We start from the raw sequence: 19,468 nt of genomic DNA, 5'->3' as shown, positions 1-19,468 counted from the left end.
AAGACTAATCTCCCTTATATTCTGTTCCCTAAGAGCTGCATGTCTGCCAGGGTGACAAGAGATTCCAGTGTTTCTCCTCCTAGGACCTCAGATGCTTTTGTAATTCCCTCAAAAGAATTCAGTTAGCCAGCCTTCTGATTTCAGTCATAAAGGAGAAAGCATTAAGTCTGATGTAAACCAAGAAGCCAAGCTTAGTACATGTTTCATGATCTACAGTGCAAATATATAAAACTCTCCCCTTCCACACACCAAGTACTTCTGAGAATCAAATTTTTTTAAATAGTGTTAGCTGCAATGTGAATGAACCTTGAAAACATTATAAGTTAAAAAACAGTCACAAAAGACCACATATTCGTGATTCCATTTGCACAAAATGTCCACAATAAGCAAAGTAGATTGATGGTTGCCCAAGGCTGAGAGGGTGGAGGGGATGGAAGAATGAAGCAGAGTGACTTCTAGAGGTATGGGGTTTTGGGGGGAATTATAAAAATGTTCTAAAATTGATTTTGATGATAGTCTCACAACTCTATGCATATATTAGAAGCCATTAGTTGTATGGTACATGAATTATATCTTTAAGTTGTTACCAAAGAAAGGTTTGAAAAAGTTAGTAATATTTTACCATGTCAGCCTATTTTATATGCAAGATAATACTTAGTAATTAATCCGACATTGCCAAATGTCAACTAAAACAATCTCCAAGTCTTTTGTTGAACAAACAGATGGAGTTTGCTTTCATAAAAATATGCTTGATAAAGTGCCAGCATAGTTTATTGGTATGAAAAATAACGCATCTGAGCAAATAAGAGCTGGGGAAAATATATCATCCTTGAACTATCACATGTTGTCATGGGTCTTAATTGTCTTCCGGAGGGTTATTAACCAGGCTTCTTTAGCAGTCACCTGGGACACCTTGCACATGCAGTTTCTCAGATGGACAGTGTAGCTTTCAGGATTATGTTTCTTATATTTGTTTCTAGACAGAACCCAACACTGATATTATGACAGTCAGTAGTGCCCACTCCTGGCCACAGAATGAATGCTGCAAGTGCATTTTCCCCAGTGGGGCATATTGGCCAGCACGTGACTCATTTAGTGAGTGTGAAAAAGGAAGAAGATGGGGACACCAAAATAAAACAGCAAGAAATGGTTAAGTTCACTAGGAGAATTGGTTAGCATGTGATCTTGTCAAGTATATTCCTCAACCTTAAGAGGATCCCCTGCTACCTAGTCATTATGTGTGGGATGTTATTCCCTGATGGAAGTTACTTAATGATGAACAATGGACTTAGGCGTAATGATTGATGTGTCATTGCCTGTGGTGACTATTCTGGATAAACAAAATGGTTCAGAGTTAATATTTTAGAGAAAAGAAAGCAATGGGTGGGTTGCACTAGTGTGCTCATGTAAGCATCTGCCACAACTTAAGGAGATGTGTCTGTAGAAGGTTTGATTATTTAACTGAAGACATGTAATCACCTCCACCCACCAAGAGGATAATCTAGGAGAAATAAGAGAGTAAAGCAAACCACCTATCATCCTAGCAGTCAGAAAATGGAGGAAGCCCACTCCACTCACTGATTGAATCATAGTTGGATTCCAGGGTTCACAAGAGCCTTAAAGGTCAAACAGTTTGACCATCTGCATGAATAGTTGTGCTACAGAGAGGAGAAAATCTTCAGTGTCCAATTGCTGATGCCAAAAGAGAAAGCCTGCAGGTCTGCTGAGGTAGGGTGAGGGGTCGTAAGGTGACAGTGAGTTGCCTGCATCTTCCCAGCTCGGGTAATGTTCTCAGACACTATTTTGAGTTCCCTCCCAAGGCATAGCCCACAAGCAACATGGTGTCCAACTGTGTTACCAATGGTTCCCATACATGCAACTAGAGGGAAATCACCTGTGCCTCTTTCTCCCTTATCTCTGCATTCTGCACTTGATACCAAGAATTCAAGTCTTTAGTCTGTTGGATCAACTATATGTAAGCTCTAGGTATAACAGGTCAAGATGTAACTTTCCTGACAACATCAATATGTATATTCCATCTGCCTTTACCAGGAAGATACTTGTCTTAATAATTGGGTTTCTTTGTTGTTTAAAAGTTACTTTGTGTTCTCTAAGTCAGTGTCTATATGCACACACAAGCACATGAGTACACATCCTCACCAACACTTGTTATTGTCTGTCATTCTTGTTGAAACCATCCTACGGAGTGTGAAGTGGCATCTCATTGTGGTTTTTGTTTGCATTTCCCTGCAATGATGTTGAGGATATTTTCACGACCTTTCCTTCATTTTCTTCTCTTTCTTTCACTGAGGAATGACCAGGCTGGAGAAACAGAACTCAGTTGCTTACACATATGCTTCCGAAAGAAGAAACCAAGTTTTATTCATTTTTATAATGTCAACACCTAGCACAGTGCTAAGCACTTAGTAGATGCTAAATAAACATTTGCTGAATTAACGAATAGATGAATGAATGAACACACGAACCAATCCAGTTCCCTTTTATCCTGCCCAGATTCTCCCAGAATTCTCTTTTTAAAAATATCTGATGAGAGTTTTGAAGCCTTAGAAGTGAACTTAACAGATGAATCATGGTTTGCATGATGCAAAAGTAAACTTAGAAAAGCTGTGATGTTTAAAAATATCCTGTATATTACCAAGTCTCACTTTGAAGTCATTTATCTGCCTCCCAAGAATGAACATTTTTCTAAAGTCTGAGCAAAGTAATTTCTAAGAAATTGTGAAAAGGATTCATTTTCTTCTGTTTTCTTTATGGCTTGTTTTCTGAAAAGTAAGTGACCAGGTTTAATAAATGGTCTATGAAAATATCATGGTAAATACACAGTAAATCATCGGTCATTTCAACCTAGCTAATCTGTATCAAAACCAAGAAGAGTTTACTGAGTCAGAGAACTTCATAAGGGCCATGATCAAGAGAAAGAATGATTTTGTTTTCTCAGACTCTCCCTTCTCCACATCCCAACAAATCATGCCTTCTTTTGATTTTTTGCTCCTATCTAAAGCTGTGTGTTTCTATGGCAAACTGTTGATCTGTGTGAAACTGATTGGCCCTTCCAAATCAGCTCCTGCGTGTTGGACATCACCTCCACATGAGAGGAAGAAGCAAAAACAGGTGGAAAGCAGTGGCTTCTGCTTTGTTTTCAAACTTTAGTTTCCTGGGTCAAGGAATTTAAACTAATAAACTCATTGTGCACTAGTAAAGAGAATTATGGTTGGATTTTCTTTTTTTCATAATAAACGGAACCTCTATTATTCTGCACTACCCAGTGTTCTTGGATTGTGTATCATAATATCACAAGTTAACCAAAATTTTTTTAGATGGCCTTATTCATTCCACTTAAGAATAAGTTCTAAAGTTAGCCTCGTTAAAGAGATTGTATTATCCAGAATTCAGAGCACTCCAGGTGTCTCAAATCCTGCTTCTCTACTCGATTTACTGCCCTAACAGCCTTCTCAGCCATTCCCACCTACACAGCAGGAGTGATCTCACCTGTTTCTGAAGCATTCTGAAATCCTGGGCCTGATGTTAACTCTGCAAGTGCAAGATACTTACTGAAGTTTTCCTTAAGTCTTTTCTGTCGTCACCTCCTCTTGGCAAACCAATTTTGTCGCTGTCCTTAGCTATGGCGTATCTTTGACTTTAATGTGATATTGTTTTTCCACATCCCTCTTTTTATCTCCTTCACAGGGTACATCCCCAGTTACTTAGACAAGGACGAGCTATGTGTAGTGTGTGGTGACAAGGCCACCGGGTATCACTACCGCTGCATCACGTGTGAAGGCTGCAAGGTAATTGCCCTGGTTCCATCCCCTCCCAGGACTTTTCCAGAATGCAAATTTAAGTTCACATTAAAACCAGATTCCAGCATTCATGGCCTGTGATCGTACACGTGTCTGGTATGCGCTTCGTTTTTGACACGTTCAGAACTAAATTTTTATCCAACTCATAAATAACTCAATGGAGTCTTACACGGGTGTGACGTCTGGTATCTTTACCTCTGCGAGTGTTTTTAAAACAAGAAGAGAAATAATACAATGAAAAGAAATTAAGAAAATTCTTACTTTGGGCTTAAAAACCATAGAGATGTTTTATTTACTTTTTCATTTTTGCCATTAAATAAGCTTTTATTTTAAAATTATTTTACATTTACAGAAAAATTTCAAGAATATTACTGAGTTTTCCCATATACCTTACACCCAGGAAAAAACATAGACATTTTTAACATGTCATCATCCTAAGAAATAATTTTCTCCTTCTGTCTTATGCACAGTGTGGGAAGAGACAGCATTTGTTCTCCCACAGGCTGTTTGCCACTATTAATCTGAGTGAATGTCCTCACTTTTAAGGGTTCCATTAGGGAATATCTTTGAGACTACTTAGATTCAATTATGTTCTGAATTATCCAAATGGGCTCTATGCACAGCCTGCAGTCAGTAAGCAGTTTCTGGTCATCTGTTAGTTAATTGTATGCTCTGCAGACCTATCTTCGGGAAATACTTTACAAGAATGTACCAGTGATCAACAGACCATTCGCCTCCTGAGAGTGAGTCTAAATTTGCCTACTTAAAATCGTCAGCAACAAAATCAAGATAAGCTTTCTGGAAAATATCTTTTGGTGCAATGACCCAGCCTAGAAAATAAAGTTTAGCATAAAGGCAAATAGAGCTTAACCCAGTGCTGTACCCAGCATTCAGCTAATGTTTTATAAATGAGGAAGTATTAAAAATTGGGGAAGAAGTTTTAATTTTTTTTCTTGTTAATTGTTTTATTTACCATTTATATTTAATTGTCACAAGATGTAAACCCTAAAGCAAAAATTGCATTAAAATTTATGAACACTTCCATCTTCTCTCCTCTCGCCCACTTTATATCCTCTCTCCTCTTCTCTCTCCTCCAACTACCTCTTTTCCTCCTGCCCTTGCCCCTAAACTCCAAAAATCAACATTAGCTCTGTTTTAAACCAAAGTGTGCCCTATTTCCCTAATGGAAGATATTTCCATGCAAATTTCCTACTTTTGTGCATGAGATTAAGAAACATTTAGAAGAAGCCTTCTAGAAATGGTAGGATGATACACCCATTGGAAAGAGTTTATTTCTAAGGTCCCAAGGCCTCATATCTGCAAGTCTGTTTTTTGGAATGTGATGCAACATGTTCTCATTCATCCATACACCTTTGATCTGAAATTTGTAGTCCTTTAAAAAAGACTGGGCTAAAGGTTGCCATTACATCTATGAAAATAATGTCTTAAGGAATTTAATGAAGCTAATTACAAGTACGTGCTGGCTTTTAGTTAATTTGAAGACCTGACCATCTCTTGAAAGCACAGTTTTATTGGCTTGATTTAAAAGTAATAAGACTTTAGATACATTCTCTCATTCCAAAAGCTCAGTAATTCAAACTGGCCTTTTTCCAAAATCAGCCCCAATTCATAAAGCCTTACCTACCTGATTATGTAGCACGGAGATTCTTTTAAGTCAGTTTCTAATGGTAAATTTTGAATTCTGGGAGAGACCCTAATGAAAATTCCATTTAATACTTAACTCCCCAAAGTGGCTAAGGACTGAATGTGCCTTGCAGAGGACTTCATGTATTATTAGTGACTGACTTAAACAAAGAGAGAATTGAGGCTATTAACTCATGTCCCTGCCTCATGTTTGTCTTCATAATAATCAAGAAATCCACTGGCCTCTTTTCCCAAGATCACAGGATGTTTGGGGTCTGATTCAGCTGAGGTTTTCTTAAAAGAAAAAATCATGTAGTAAAAAGCTAGATTTCTCAGCCTTTGTGCATAACTTTATGTCACATCAGAATTCTGTTTCTAGGATGGCCTGCATCATAAAATCAGAAAAGAGCCTTCCTAGGTGGTCGTCCAGATCATTTAATATAGTTACAAAGCATCCTGGAAAAAGACAAAAAGGTTTTTCAAATGAAACACCGATTTTAAGAGTGGTAAAAGATGAAAAGGCTATGTTCCATGTATTGTTTATTCAAACCTGTAATTTAAAAATATTTCTACCCCATACTTGCAATGTGTATGGGGAGAATCTTTTTGCCCATTTTTGCCCTGATGACAGTGAAATCTTTTGAAGATTTTTCTGTTTCCATGTGCTGGTTTTTATACATCTTTTGTAGAAAGAATGTTGATACTGTCTCACAATAAACCATTTTTTAAGGACGACTCAAAGCTTTTTAACAGCTGCCCAAATATTGAACTAGGAAGGTGACACTCAGCTCCCTATCACACTAATTAGTGCATCATCTTGAACCATTAATAAATGGATCCATTTCTTCTTAGAATGCAAAAAATATGTCTGATATTGATTTATAAAACCAAGACCTCCACTCACCAACAAATCATCAATGAAATATATGTTTTTATTTATTCCCTGGGGCATCTCTTTTATCAGCTAACCTCAAAAAGGATTTTTTTTTTTTTTGTAAGTAGACTATTTTAAATGTCTTCTTTTCAAGTTCACTTCCAGGCGTTAATGACTTTGTCGCTTTTTAAAATCAAGGGACCTAGCATCTTTACATTACGCAAAGGAAGTGGCCCCTCCTCATATGTCAAACTATGTTTTATTATAGCTTCGACTAGGCCAACATCTTAGAAAGGATCTGGTTCATGAAATGCCCAAGAAAAGTCATCAGAGGTAGGCTCTAGTACAGCTGGACACCTCAACTCTTTTTTTGAAATAAGCAAAGAACAAATTATTTTATTCTTTCCAACAAAAAGTGCGCAGAGTAGCCTTTTTGGAGAAATGAACGTTACCTTCTGTCTGGTATATCACACCTCATTCTGTCCTTAATGTTGTCTGACTCTTCCATGTGCTCACCCCCACCCCGGAACATGAGTCAGCACAGAGTGTTGGGGAGAAAAGGGCCCCGCCAACCTCAGAGACTAACAATTTTCTGATCCTCAGAGAAGCAGTCAGCATTCTTGCTGAACGTTTTGTGCTTTGGGATTTCCTGTTTGGACTCTGGTACTTTTAGGGAAACGTTGCCTCCTCCAGAAGGAGGTGTGCTACCTACCCCTCTCTTCCCTGCCTGTGACATACATCTTCTTGCTGGGAACCTCTGGGTTTCTTTGGCCCTCCTGGGCCCTACTCAGACAGAGGGTAACAGAGGTAAAGGAAGGAGTTGGCAGGAAAGCTTGTTTTTCGTTCAGTGGCCTGCTCTGACATCCATGCTTTCACAGGTTTTGCCTGTCTTGAACACACAGGGAAACAGTGCTAACATCTCAAACAGCTGTCCCATGTGTGATTTAGTGAATCTTACAACGTATATCAACATCATTTAAATGAATGGACTCAAATGTATAAGGACACAAAGCCCAAATGCTGTATAAATATGATAGATTTTCTGTTAGAACTTGAGCAATGAAAATGAGAAGAGATTTGCACACATGCCCCAAAATCAAGTCCATTCTTCTCAGATTCGTGGCATTTTTCCATTTTATTCTGCTTTACCCAATACAAAATCCTACCTTGATCCTTTTTATTAATAAGGAAAAGTTTTCATGTCTGAGTGACAAACATGCCAGTGGTTATATGTACATAATCAAAGCCAAAGAAAATTAAACAGGAGGACAAAAATTGGGGCTGATTGTAGGTCAACCAATATTTCAGTCCCACCATTTATCTAACAAAGTTTGAGGCCCCCTTTAAGCTTTAGCAGAGAATATTCCTCAAAACTTTTGTCGCCTTGCTATTCTACCAAAACAGATAAAACCAAGTTTTTTTGAGGGGTACGAGGGAGGGGATTATTTATAATCTGTCCATCTAAAACATTTAAATAATACAGTAAAATTCACTTTGTTTTACATCATGTAAGCAGCTAAGCAAATAAGTTTGTAGTGCAACTCCTGGATTGCAAATCAAGTTCCAGCATGTCTTTACCATGTGATTTGGGGGAAATAATTTAACCTGTCTGAGGCTTACTTTTTTTGCTTTTTTGTTTTTTGGGTTTTTTTTAATCTCTATAATGGAGATATTAATGGAGATGTTATAATGGAGATACTACCTACCTTACAAGGCTGTGGGAAAGATAGAAAGATATGGAATGCATCTACAGCACTTTGCAACGTGCCTGTCACAATAATTGCTCACTGCCATTTTTAATTCCTACAATATAGAGTTCAGTTGCAAGGCTTGAACATCATGTCCAGAAAGGTTGTAGTACAACACATCCCTGAGAGTGTTATAAAAGTCACCCAAACCTAGAATAAAATAGTGTCCTCAGAAAACTTTACAGTGGCACTCTCTAGTTCCTTTAGAAAGGGAAGAATATTGAACTTGCAGATGTATGATGTCTACAAATATTGGAGAAAAAGAGTGTTATGAAAGGAAAAACTCCAATGCAGTGAGCTATGGGGAAAAAAAATGTTGGTAGAAAACCTAGAATTTTCTATTCCCTAAGTACTATTTGAAAGGCTAAGTGAGCTGGTCATGACCATCTCAAGAATCAAAAGCCAGAATTAAATTAAATCTCTACAGGCATCTATTTAATTACTAAATGATTAAATTATTAACTAAAATAGTCTCACAAGTACCCAGCTCTTTTATTTCCCAGTATAATATAGCAAAGCTCCTCATAGCTTGATATAGCAACACAATTATGACACCCTATGAAATGAAATAATATATTTATATTATTCAATGTTTAGGAAAAAATAAAAGCAAGCACTAGATTTTCCCATTAGCCTCTTTTCCTTGAATAAATGCCAAAAAGGTGTTGACTCTGTAGTCCTATGACATATCGTTCAGCTCAGATTTAGAATTCTTTGATTTACTTTGGGCCAATTGTCCCATATTTGAATACGTAGAGCTAGAGGCCCAAATACCATTTAAAGTCCAAAACAATTCATCTCATGGTTTTGTGAACACAAAATTTTGGAATCACTTATTTTTAGAAAATGTGAAACTGTTGCTTTGGGTCTTTCTTTTTTGTGTAGGGTTTCTTTAGAAGAACCATTCAGAAAAATCTCCATCCATCCTATTCCTGTAAATATGAAGGAAAATGTGTCATAGACAAAGTTACACGAAATCAGTGCCAGGAGTGTCGCTTTAAGAAATGCATCTATGTTGGCATGGCAACAGATTGTAAGTAGATCTTTTTCATTTGCTTCATATTCAAGGAGTGTTGATTGGGGAAGGGTTTGGTTCAAGGAGATCAACCGGGCAGAAAAGAAAGCAGGAACCCACACGGACAGAGAGGGGACACCTTGCTTTCCCATACACCCCTCGCTCCCCACATCCAGGCTTGCCCTGAAAAGGAGGTGGGAGCCATTGCTGGGTGGTTTTCATCCTATCCCTCTCTTATCAACTCCTAACTCTCAAGTATCCAGATTATGAAGGAGGGAAAGAGGTTAAATTGTCCCTGTCACTCTGTTTGTAACAAAGGTTACAAATGAGATGTCTAGTCCATTTACCTTGATGAGGTATCATTTGACACACAGTGTTCATATGGTGAGAGCCTCATGGACTAGTCCTAATATTTTTTAAAAGCAGAGACAGAAGTTTATTTCATGGACATTTTTGGAGATGGGGCACTGGCAGAAAACATCGTGTTCAGAAATTTCTGAAGAATGTGAATTTGAGTGTTATTGCATGAGTCATCCTGCAGTTGCTTGTTTGTTATATTTTTAGCCATAAAGACATTTCAAGCTGAAGTCATTCTACCCAGTTTTCCAAGTGCCACAGCATATGGTGGTAAGATTAGCCCTTAGGGTCTCTTCTCCCCACACTGTGCGAGGGATTTACACCAGTCACTTTGATTAATCTAATCATAAGTTAAGAATCATGTCATTCAGAATCTGTGGCCTCCCTTTGCCAGGCATCAATGTTAATGATTTCTACTGGCATACATTTTTTGCACATTAGTGTGAGACTTCAACTGTTCATTAAAAAGAAAAAAAGAAAGAAAGGAAAAGCAGAAAAAAGAAAATGCAATGAGGATTTTTCCTGATGAAAGGAAATAATCATGGTTTACATCTATGTGATAAATAGGATTCTCTCAGGGGAAAAAAAAATCTGTGGAATGTCCTGATTTGCCCATTAAAGAAGACAGAATGAAGAATCTTAAAAAAGGAAGAGGGTTGTGTTAGACTGGAAATCCTGGGTTAATCCTCACCTCTGGCTGAGTTTATTCTCCATGTTCATCCCTTTAAAGACTTTTAGCCCTTGCCAATATGCCTGATAAGGATATGTGAATATGACTGACTTAGAGTCAAATGCTTAGATATGTCACTATAATGAACAGTTAATATTGAATATCAACTTCCTTCTTTTATTGAGAAATTTAAGACATGAGTGTTTATGAGGTTAAGAAACTCAGTGTTAATCTAGACTGTGTGGAAATCAATTCTGAGTGCCCCCTACTTGCTTGTGAGGCATTATAAGAGCTCAGGCTTCATAATCAGAAAAACTTCTGTTCTAGTCCCAGATCCACCACCTATTAGCTGTGTGACCTTCAGAATTAAGCCCTGGGTTTCCCTTCTGTGAAATCATTACCAACTTCTTAGGGTTGTTTTCAGGATTAAATTAGATAATGCACGCCAAATGCAACAATCCCTGGCACACTGGAAGCATTTGGGAAATGGGGCTATGAGTATTATTACTCATTCCTCCTCTCCCTTTAGTAAGTGAACCAAAGTGACTTAACAAGACATATTTTCCACATTTGTAAATGCTCACATGACTTTGACAATCTAGTCAAATCTAGATGATCTGAGGTTTAATATTCTGTTTGTGGATTAGCTGGGCACCTTGGTTCTCTTCCTCCTGCTATGTCTGTTGTTTTTTGTTTGTTTGTTTTTTCATTTTCTGCAAGGTCACCCCTTCATCAAGGAATGGCCCTAAAATACTATGACTCTGTAATGTAAAACCTGAGCCTTTCCATTGCACTGATAGTTGCTAAGAATCTAGTGAAATTGTTTTGTTTTGGAAATTAACCACAGAAGTATAGGTTTCTTATTACCTGATCTTCCTATTTCCCTTCTGCACAAATGATAAAAGTCATGACTGCATTTACGGAGCACTTACAGTGCATTGTCTCATTGAATACCCTATGAAGTGGGTATTTTGGGCTCCATTTCATATGGAAAGAAATGAAAGCTCAGAGAGCCTAAGTAACTTGCCAGCAGTCACACAGCTAGAATGGATTCAAAGCCGAGTATTTCTAGATTCCAAAGCCTGGGCTCTTTGTCCACCATTGAGGATTAACAATGTAGAAAGTAATACCAAGTGCATACCTGAGAGGCCCAAGATAGGCCCAGCCACATTCCAATTAGCCTATAAGGGAGGCGTGGAGAGTTGGGGCCCTTTTTTCTCTGAGGAAGGGATCATTTACCACTCCAGAATTTTTCTTTAACCTGAAGTTCTCCATACTGAGAGCCATTTAGGGGAGGAAGGAAGGACAGAAACTCTGAGGGTAAATTCAAATGATTGGCTAGAAGGATTTGTCTGTGATCCTGCAGGTAATATAGATTTTATTTCTCTCTGCTTTACTCTCTCTAGGGCCACCTTCTGCAGAGTTGGGGTGTCCAGTGTCCAACTCCCTTGGGGCTTTGTTTTTGAAAGCTGCCTGAGCATTGGGAGTTCCGCACCAGGGCTCATGTGGGACAATAGCTGGTGAATGGCAATTTACTGCCGAGGGGAAAACATGTCCTAGTGAGGCCCAGCTCGTAGGACCGCTGAGTGATCTGCATGTCAGTGGGCCCCACCCCTGAGGCTGCAGGGCATGCCATTGCCATGTGTCTCAGGGTCTTTGTGTGTCTTATCTCATCTTTCTCCCCTCCCAGTGGTGCTGGACGACAGCAAGAGGCTGGCCAAGAGGAAGCTGATAGAGGAGAATCGGGAGAAGAGACGGCGTGAAGAGCTGCAGAAATCCATCGGGCACAAGCCGGAGCCCACAGACGAGGAGTGGGAGCTCATCAAAACTGTCACCGAAGCCCACGTTGCAACCAATGCCCAGGGCAGCCACTGGAAGCAGAAGCGGAAATTCCTGGTAAGGCTTCCTTGCACAGCTCAATACCGGTATCAGCTACGTGCCAGGGGTTTCCTACCTCGACTCGTTTAGACCTCACAACTCTGGGAGGCTGGTGCTGTTGCCTCTGTTTTATTGATAGGAAACTGCAGCTCTGAGAGGTCAGGTAACTTGCAGAGCCAGGATTTGAACCCGAGGTCTGTGAAGCAGTTTCTTAGGCCACAGTATCTCACTTTGCTTCTGCTGTTAGTAAGGCCAGTCCTGGACCAACTAATTAGTAAAATTCTTCACCTGCCAGTTTTCTCTTTTTATACCTGTCTCTTCCCTCAGATGCCCGTACACGCATACTTAGTCCTCTAAACTTGCACCAAAATATCCCCTTTCGAATAACCGCTGGAATGAAATGTCCCATACCTCAAATGTTATGTTAATAGAAGTCAAAATTTTTAGCTTAAAACTGATGAGCTTGAGTCCAGCAAGACAGTGGGAAGGGGGCAAAGAAGATGGGGGAGGGGGAGAGTATAGAGAAAACAGATCTTCCCAGACCCTTGGAATATTGATGTCAGATGTTTTTATAAAGACTAACAGTTGTGAAACTCTTCCCCATCCACTTTTCATTGGAACTTCATCGTGCTTTGAGGTAGGCTGGAATTACTATCCCCATTTTACAGATGTATGAAACCAAGCCCAAGGCCTTAAGTGGCTTGCCCAGGATCACACTGCTTAGAAGTGGCTAAGCCAGGCCCAAAAGCCAACTCAGGTCTCTGGTTCCAAGTCCAGGCTCTCCACCCACCTCGTTAGATGCATTACCCACCGCAACTGGTGTTTGACCATCTCAGAGACTGAGCCTGCTCTCAGTGTATGACAGGAAACAGTTTATGGGTAGCTCCCTGAGCCCTGGCATCAGATGTTCTGTGGGCATGTCTGTATCCCCAGGGTACAGAGCACCTCCCCCTCTGAACAAGAAGATATAGTGGTGTCATTAGCTCAACATCAACATTATAATGTGATAGGTTTTTGCCATTGTTGTTGTTAAAACAACATAACAAAAATCTTAAAGGAAATTTTTGGAAAGAAAAAGCTTACCTATGATTCACCTGCCCTGAAACAATTACATTCCTTGTCTTAATGAAACAATCCCAGCACTTTGTTGATGGCTTCCACTAGCAGCAATGTTAGCAAACACTCTGATGACCCTTACCATATGCCAAGTACTATTCTAAGTGCTTTCCATACATTAATTCCCTATACCAATGTTGTAGGTAAATGCAGTTAATATCTCCATTTTACAGAAGGGAGAATTGAGACAGAAAAATTAGAGAAACTTGCACAAGCTCCTACAACCAGTGGGCAGTGGTGACAGCTCCAGCCAGCTCCAGCCTCTATGCTCCTACCCACTACCCTGTGCAACCTTGGCACCTGCACAAGCCCAAAAAGCCTCCAAAGACACAGCTCTTTGGAGGGGCAGTCTCTTAATGCCTTTATCTTCACTTCCGCCCTGGTATGTTTGCCATGAAATTCTAAAACACTAATCTGAATCGATAGGCCAATTCTAACTCAATATATTTGGGGCATAGCAAGATAGAGTCCTGCCTAATGCAAGCCTAAATTTATCCTTTCCCCGAATATGTCAGCCATAAATAGACATTGTTGAACCACTTTCAGGCTTGTTCTGCCTTCTGATTTCAAGTAGTCATCAAGCTGAATTCCAAGTAAGGTAGAGGATTTAGAGCACATCCTGGACGTGGTATAGGGAATTTGACACTTTTCTTTACTCTCAAAAGAGAATAGTCTATCTCAACCAGTTTCAGTGGTCACTAGGGTGCTTCTTTCCAGACTCTAAAGATTCATTTTTATTTAAGAAACATTTATTGAGCAGCTACTGTGTGCCAGGAAGTGAATAAATCAGCCACATTCCAGTGGAGGGAAATAGACAATAAGGCTAAATAAACAAAAGAAATGCAGGTGGTGGTAAGTACAATGAAGGCAAAGAGAGCAATTGTTTTACCCACCAACGTCCCCTCCTCTGCGGAGCTGACATGAGATGTATCTTTTGTAGATCCTTGTTCTGTTCAAGAAATTGTCCCTCTGATCCAAATATAAATAACTTTCTCCAAGGCATTTTTTCTTAAAGGGGAATTGGGAGCTATCAGAACTACTCCACTGTCTCTACCGTGATCTCCATTTCTTTCAACCAGTCCCCTTCTGTGCCTGCGATCACCCCATGTTCCATTCAGCATTGACACTTCAGTGCCTATCCCATGTGTGGCTGAAACTTGTGGTAGCCCTTCTCCAGCATGGCTGCCATCAAATTCTTTCTTCCCTGTATATACAGCCTATTCTCTCCCATGGAGAGGTAGAGTCTATTCCTTTCTCCCCTTGAATCTAGGCTGGTCTGTGATTCCTTTAAATAATGGATTTTTGTGGAAAGTAATGCTTGGATGATTTCTGAGATTGGGTCATATAAGAAATCATGCAGCTCCCACTTGGGTCTCTTGGAGGGGGAAGCCACCTGTCCTCTCTGGGGGAAGCCAACTGCTATGTAAAAAACTTCAACTACTCTGAGACCACCATACTGTGAGGAAGCCCAAGCTAGCCATGTGAAGAGGCAACATGGAAAGAGAAATCCCAACCAGCCCAGGCACCAGAAATGTGAGTAAAGAAGCCTTCAGATGACACCAGCCTCTACTGCTATTTGAAGACATGTGTATAAGGAACCCCATGTGAAAACCTCCCAACCGTGCCCATCAATCCCCAGAACTCTGAGAGATAATTTTTTAAAATGTTGTTTTAAGCCACTAAGTTCTGGGGTAGTTTGTTACACAGCAGTAGATAACCAGAGCCGAACTCAATAAATATTTGTTAAACTGAACATACAGTTCCACTGGCCCATCCTCAGAGACAGTACAGTTAAGCCCTGTGTCTCAGCCAGTTTCCATATTTACACATACTCCTTGCAGAAAGGTGACTCTAATTGAGTATTTATTCTCAGGATGAAAATTTCACTCTTTTGAGTGCTGAATTATTCCTGCGAGGGTATTAAGAATCCTTAGTTAAAGACAGCTTTGCTAAAGGGTATTCATGCACTGAAAGGTAGCGTGTACTGAATGGGCTTACACATTAGGATTTGCACCTCCTGTGTGGCTGATATCCCTTTTCTTGTGCTTCCAACACTGCTATGCATGTTATTTGTTTTTATGTGTTGATGTCCCATCTTGTTCTGAAAAAGAATTTGAGGAGGCCTATTATGGTAATAATAGTATAATAATATGTCATACAGGATTAAAAAATATAAATTGTCATAAAAGCTAAAGTATTCATTTATCTAGAATGGATAAATAGCTTATTCCCCCCAAAACACCATTTCATCATTTTTTACCCTGAGACTAAGACTCAAGTCAAAAATAGAGACTGGTGGTTTGACATAGGTTTTCAAATCTATGTTTGGGTCCTAGAAAATTAGAGTCTTTGGCAAATGAGGAAATTTTGCAAAAGCCTTGCAGATTTTCATCACAAATCTAAAGCCACTCTTTAAAACTACTTCCAAAAGCATTTAAATTATATAACTTTCTAATTTTCTCCAATGCATTCAAATCCTTGAGGCTACAGAAATGCCCAGTCTTACCACTAACAATTTGTGGGTGAGGACAGTGATGATGGGAAAGTAGGAGTGGGCAAGGAGGGCACAAGTAGCATGATGCCAAGCAAGGGAGGCAGGTCTCCACTGAGGGCAGTGCTCCTGTACCTCCCTGGGCAGCAAGACATTGGGTTTGGCATAACTCCCTACCAGCAACAATCTTGTCTGTTGATATTGTGTTATTATTGTCTGTAGACATTGTATCATTATTCTGCTATACATGCAAAGGTGTGGCTTTGGATGGATTTTCTACCCAAGTATAAAAGGTGACCTTTAGACGCAGGGCAGGCCTGCCCTACTTTTCCCCTGGCAGGGCTACTGTCCAATTTCACACATCCTCAACTGGGGTAGCCTCAGAGAAGGTGCATAAGCAGAAGGGTCAGGCAGGGTGGGTGATTTAGCCATGTGTGACCTGTGTGGACAGGTCACAGGAGAAGTGCAATCAAGTTAGGAAGGCAGCTATCACCCCAAATGATTATAATCACATCAGAAGAAGGCAGGGTAGTCTAGTAGTTATGTGAGTGGAGACTGGCACCATGCAGTCTGGGTCCAGAGCTTGCCTCTGTTGCTTTTTAATTGTGTGACTTTGGGCAAGCGATTTCACCTCTCTAAGGCTCAGTTGCCTTATGTCCTTACCAAATGGCATAAAGGAATAGATATAAAGGATCTGACAGTGCTTGGCATGTCATTAATAGATGAGATCAGGTGTGTTCAGGGTGGTATGGCTGAAGACTGGCATATAGTTAACAACCACCTAAATGGTTACTATGTGTATCATCCCTACCACTGCCACCCTCACCATCCTATCCCTGCTTGTCCCAGGAAAATGGCCGGCCTGTAGTCCTGTCCCAAAGCCCAGGGACCAGGAATCTGTCTGCCCATTTCTTCCAGCCCAGCCTTGCAAGCTGCTAAGCTGCTAGAAGACACCCTAAAACAAGCGGAGGCGGGAGGGTCCCGTGTGGCCCCACCCCACTCTGCGTGTGCCAAAGAGCTGCCTATTCAAGCCAAGATGTCCTTGGCTCTGAGCCAGCCACTTGGCAGAGGTCAGCTGGCAGCATTTCCTACTCACCTTGGTCAATGCTGATGAAACTGCCAATGCAGAAAGCCAGTTCGAAGTGATGGGTATACCAGCCTCCCCTCGTGCTGAGTAGGGCTAATGCCACACCAGTGCACACACCTGAATCTCTGCTTTTGTCCCCCTCCCTAAACCCGCTGTCCCAGAGGAGCATATTTTCTTCTACCCTGACATATATTTTCAACAGAAAAGCTTGTAAGGTCGTTACATTTGGGGGTTTCATTTTAATTAAAATTGCCATATTTTCTTGCATAATTTCCCTCCCTTTTTCAAATCTTTAGAGAGGTCATAGGTGGTCAGATACCCCACACACCCACAGACGAAATGAAAATTATTAACGTCAATGTCAACCCACCAGCATTTCAAAGGACACTGGATACCTTATAAATACAATCAGATTAGATTGATCAACATTCAATGAGGAGATGTTTGATTCAACCAGGCTGAAACCATGTTATTAAAATATTTTTATTTCTAAAAAAAGTTACTGTATGTATATACAGTATATGTAAATTTTACATATACATATCAACCATATATATTTATATAATTTTTATATAAAACTCCCTACCTTTTTGAATGTGTGCCCACTTTCCCTTTAGCATAACAGACTTGTAAAGTAGAAGAGGTAGGTGACATGAGCCTCATTTTCAGGGGTGAGAAGAGAAGAAATTATAAAGAGTAAGGACATCCGAAGGATGCGGGGAGGAGCAGTACCCAAAGGAGGAACTGATGTCCCTTGTGCCTTAGCTCAGTCTATGTGAGAAAGAGGGAGAGAGAAGGAATTTGCACATGTGATTATTCCATCAATTTCATCTGCATCTGGAAAGCCAGCACAACAGTAGCCTTCCCTGGGCTTGCTGTGCCAACAGTTGCCCCAAAACATTGTCATTCATTATGAAAACATGACAGAAACGCTGCCACCAAAGCAAACAAAAAAAATAAAGTAAAAAATAAACAGAACCTGCTGGATAATCCAAGAAAGGTAAATGCTGCCAGAGTTTGTTATGTAACATGTTTAAAAATTCTCCCCTGAGGCAGTAACCACGACTCTTACCACACCCTTGGAGGGCCTGAGCTGGTCCTGTTGACCCTAGTACCCTGGCAACAGGAGAGTAAAAGAATCTTCTTTTGCTTTTCCTCCTGCTGAAAGTTAGATGTGAGCAGTAATAGGGGTATGTGGGAAGAAATAGGATAACCAGATTACTCTGATCCGGATGTGGTCACTGCTAGCCCAGTGGTTCTCAAAGTGTGGTACCAGGCCCAGCACCAGCATCACCTGGGAATTTGTTAGGAATGCAGATTCTCGGGCTCCACCTCTGACCTACTGAATCAGAAATTCTGGGGGTAGGGCCCAGAAACCAGGTGATTCTGATGCACCATGAAGTTTGGGCCACTCTGTTAGGTCAAAGCCTTGCCTAACTTTGCCGTTGGCAGTGTTCTCACTGCTCTGCAAGTGAGGGAGTCGGTCTTGCTGGACTCACTCGTACTGTCAGTTCCTCGTTCCCATCCCTCCTGCCCACCCTCCTCCACCTCCCACCCCCTGGCTGCCTTGAAGAGACCAGGCCTTGTTCCTGTCCATTCACTGTGGCTCTGGGCTCCACGGTCACATTCACATCTTCCTGGAAGACAGCTGGAGAGGCTGGCAAGGGGAGTGTTAAGAGGAGTGAAGATTCTGCTCCCTGGTGTCAGAAAGTGTACAGACAGTAAAAGCCTTGAGTGGGGTGGGGAGATGTGGTGCCCCTGGGAAGACCGCAGTGTGGTATCAGGGCCCCAGCTTCCAGGCTGGCCTCAGTGGGTTTCACTGAACCTTCCTGAGCCAGGTTTGCTCATCTGCACATCAGGGCTGTCTGAGGACCACCTGAAATGGGGTAGCATGTCTGGCTTGTAGGCCACAAATAGATGGTGGCTGTTATTATCACAAAAACAAGAGGAGACAGTGGAGAGGACTGTTCCTGCCAGGAAGCACTGGGCAACAGCAGGGGATACTCTTAGGGATACCACATAATGAGGTCACTGAATGCGAGGCTAAAGAGCAAGATGGCTCCCTGGACGTGGGGAAGCCTAAGGTGCACACACGTCACCTGGGGGGTCTTGCTAAAATGCTGATTCTGTGCCATCAGCCATCAAGTTTGGAGAGGAGCCTGACAGTCTGCATTTCTAACAAGTCCCCAGGTGACACCCGTGCTGCTGCACCTCCCTTTGAGCAGCAAGGCCATGTGCTTGTTCTTGAGCAAGTACATGACAGAGAAGCACCCTGGGGATGCCAAATACTAGTCAATTCGCCAAGTTTGACCTAAGGTTTGCCAAGTTTGCACGCCTCCATTTCCTGCAGGAGAGCTCTCCCCCACACACACCCCCAGAAGGCCTCAGCTGAGACCACCTCAAAGGTGAGTCTGAAGGGCAGAGAGAAACTTCAAGCCCCAGCAGCTGGGTAAAAGCAAGAGTGAGCCCACGGGGCACTCTTTGCCAGGCCTCTCCCATCACAGCCCTCCATCACCGCCCATGCTGGGCACACCTCCCACACACAGACACACCCCAGAATAAGCAGCGCTCTGAAAGTGCCAGAGCCCCCAGGATTTATGTCATCTGGCCTGAGTATACACTCAGTGCATTCAGAAGCAAAACCCAAATGACTGCCCTTCCCTCACTCCCTCTTTCACTCCCTCCTCCTCCTCTTCTCTTCTCTCTCTCTTTCTCTTTTTCTACAGCAATAAGCCTGTGAACATTATCACTAGAGGCTTATTAAAGC

General features: G+C 41.2%; 1 protein-coding gene across 8 annotated transcripts in view; it reads left to right on the top strand.

The window, feature by feature from the left end:
- Positions 1–19,468, top strand: part of THRB (thyroid hormone receptor beta) — a 388,788-nt gene that overhangs the window by 353,902 nt on the left and 15,418 nt on the right. For all 8 annotated transcript variants that reach the window (XM_063113671.1, XM_063113673.1, XM_063113669.1 and 5 more), the window contains exons 5-7: positions 3,709–3,809; positions 8,973–9,120; positions 11,820–12,025. In XM_063113671.1, coding sequence (XP_062969741.1) covers positions 3,709–3,809; positions 8,973–9,120; positions 11,820–12,025 — 455 coding nt within the window. The remainder of the gene's footprint in view (positions 1–3,708; positions 3,810–8,972; positions 9,121–11,819; positions 12,026–19,468) is intronic.

This window comes from Cynocephalus volans, chromosome 11, assembly GCF_027409185.1.
Source record: "Cynocephalus volans isolate mCynVol1 chromosome 11, mCynVol1.pri, whole genome shotgun sequence".
Classification (NCBI taxonomy): Eukaryota; Metazoa; Chordata; class Mammalia; order Dermoptera; family Cynocephalidae; genus Cynocephalus; species Cynocephalus volans.
This window is presented reverse-complemented; position numbering and strand designations above follow the sequence as displayed.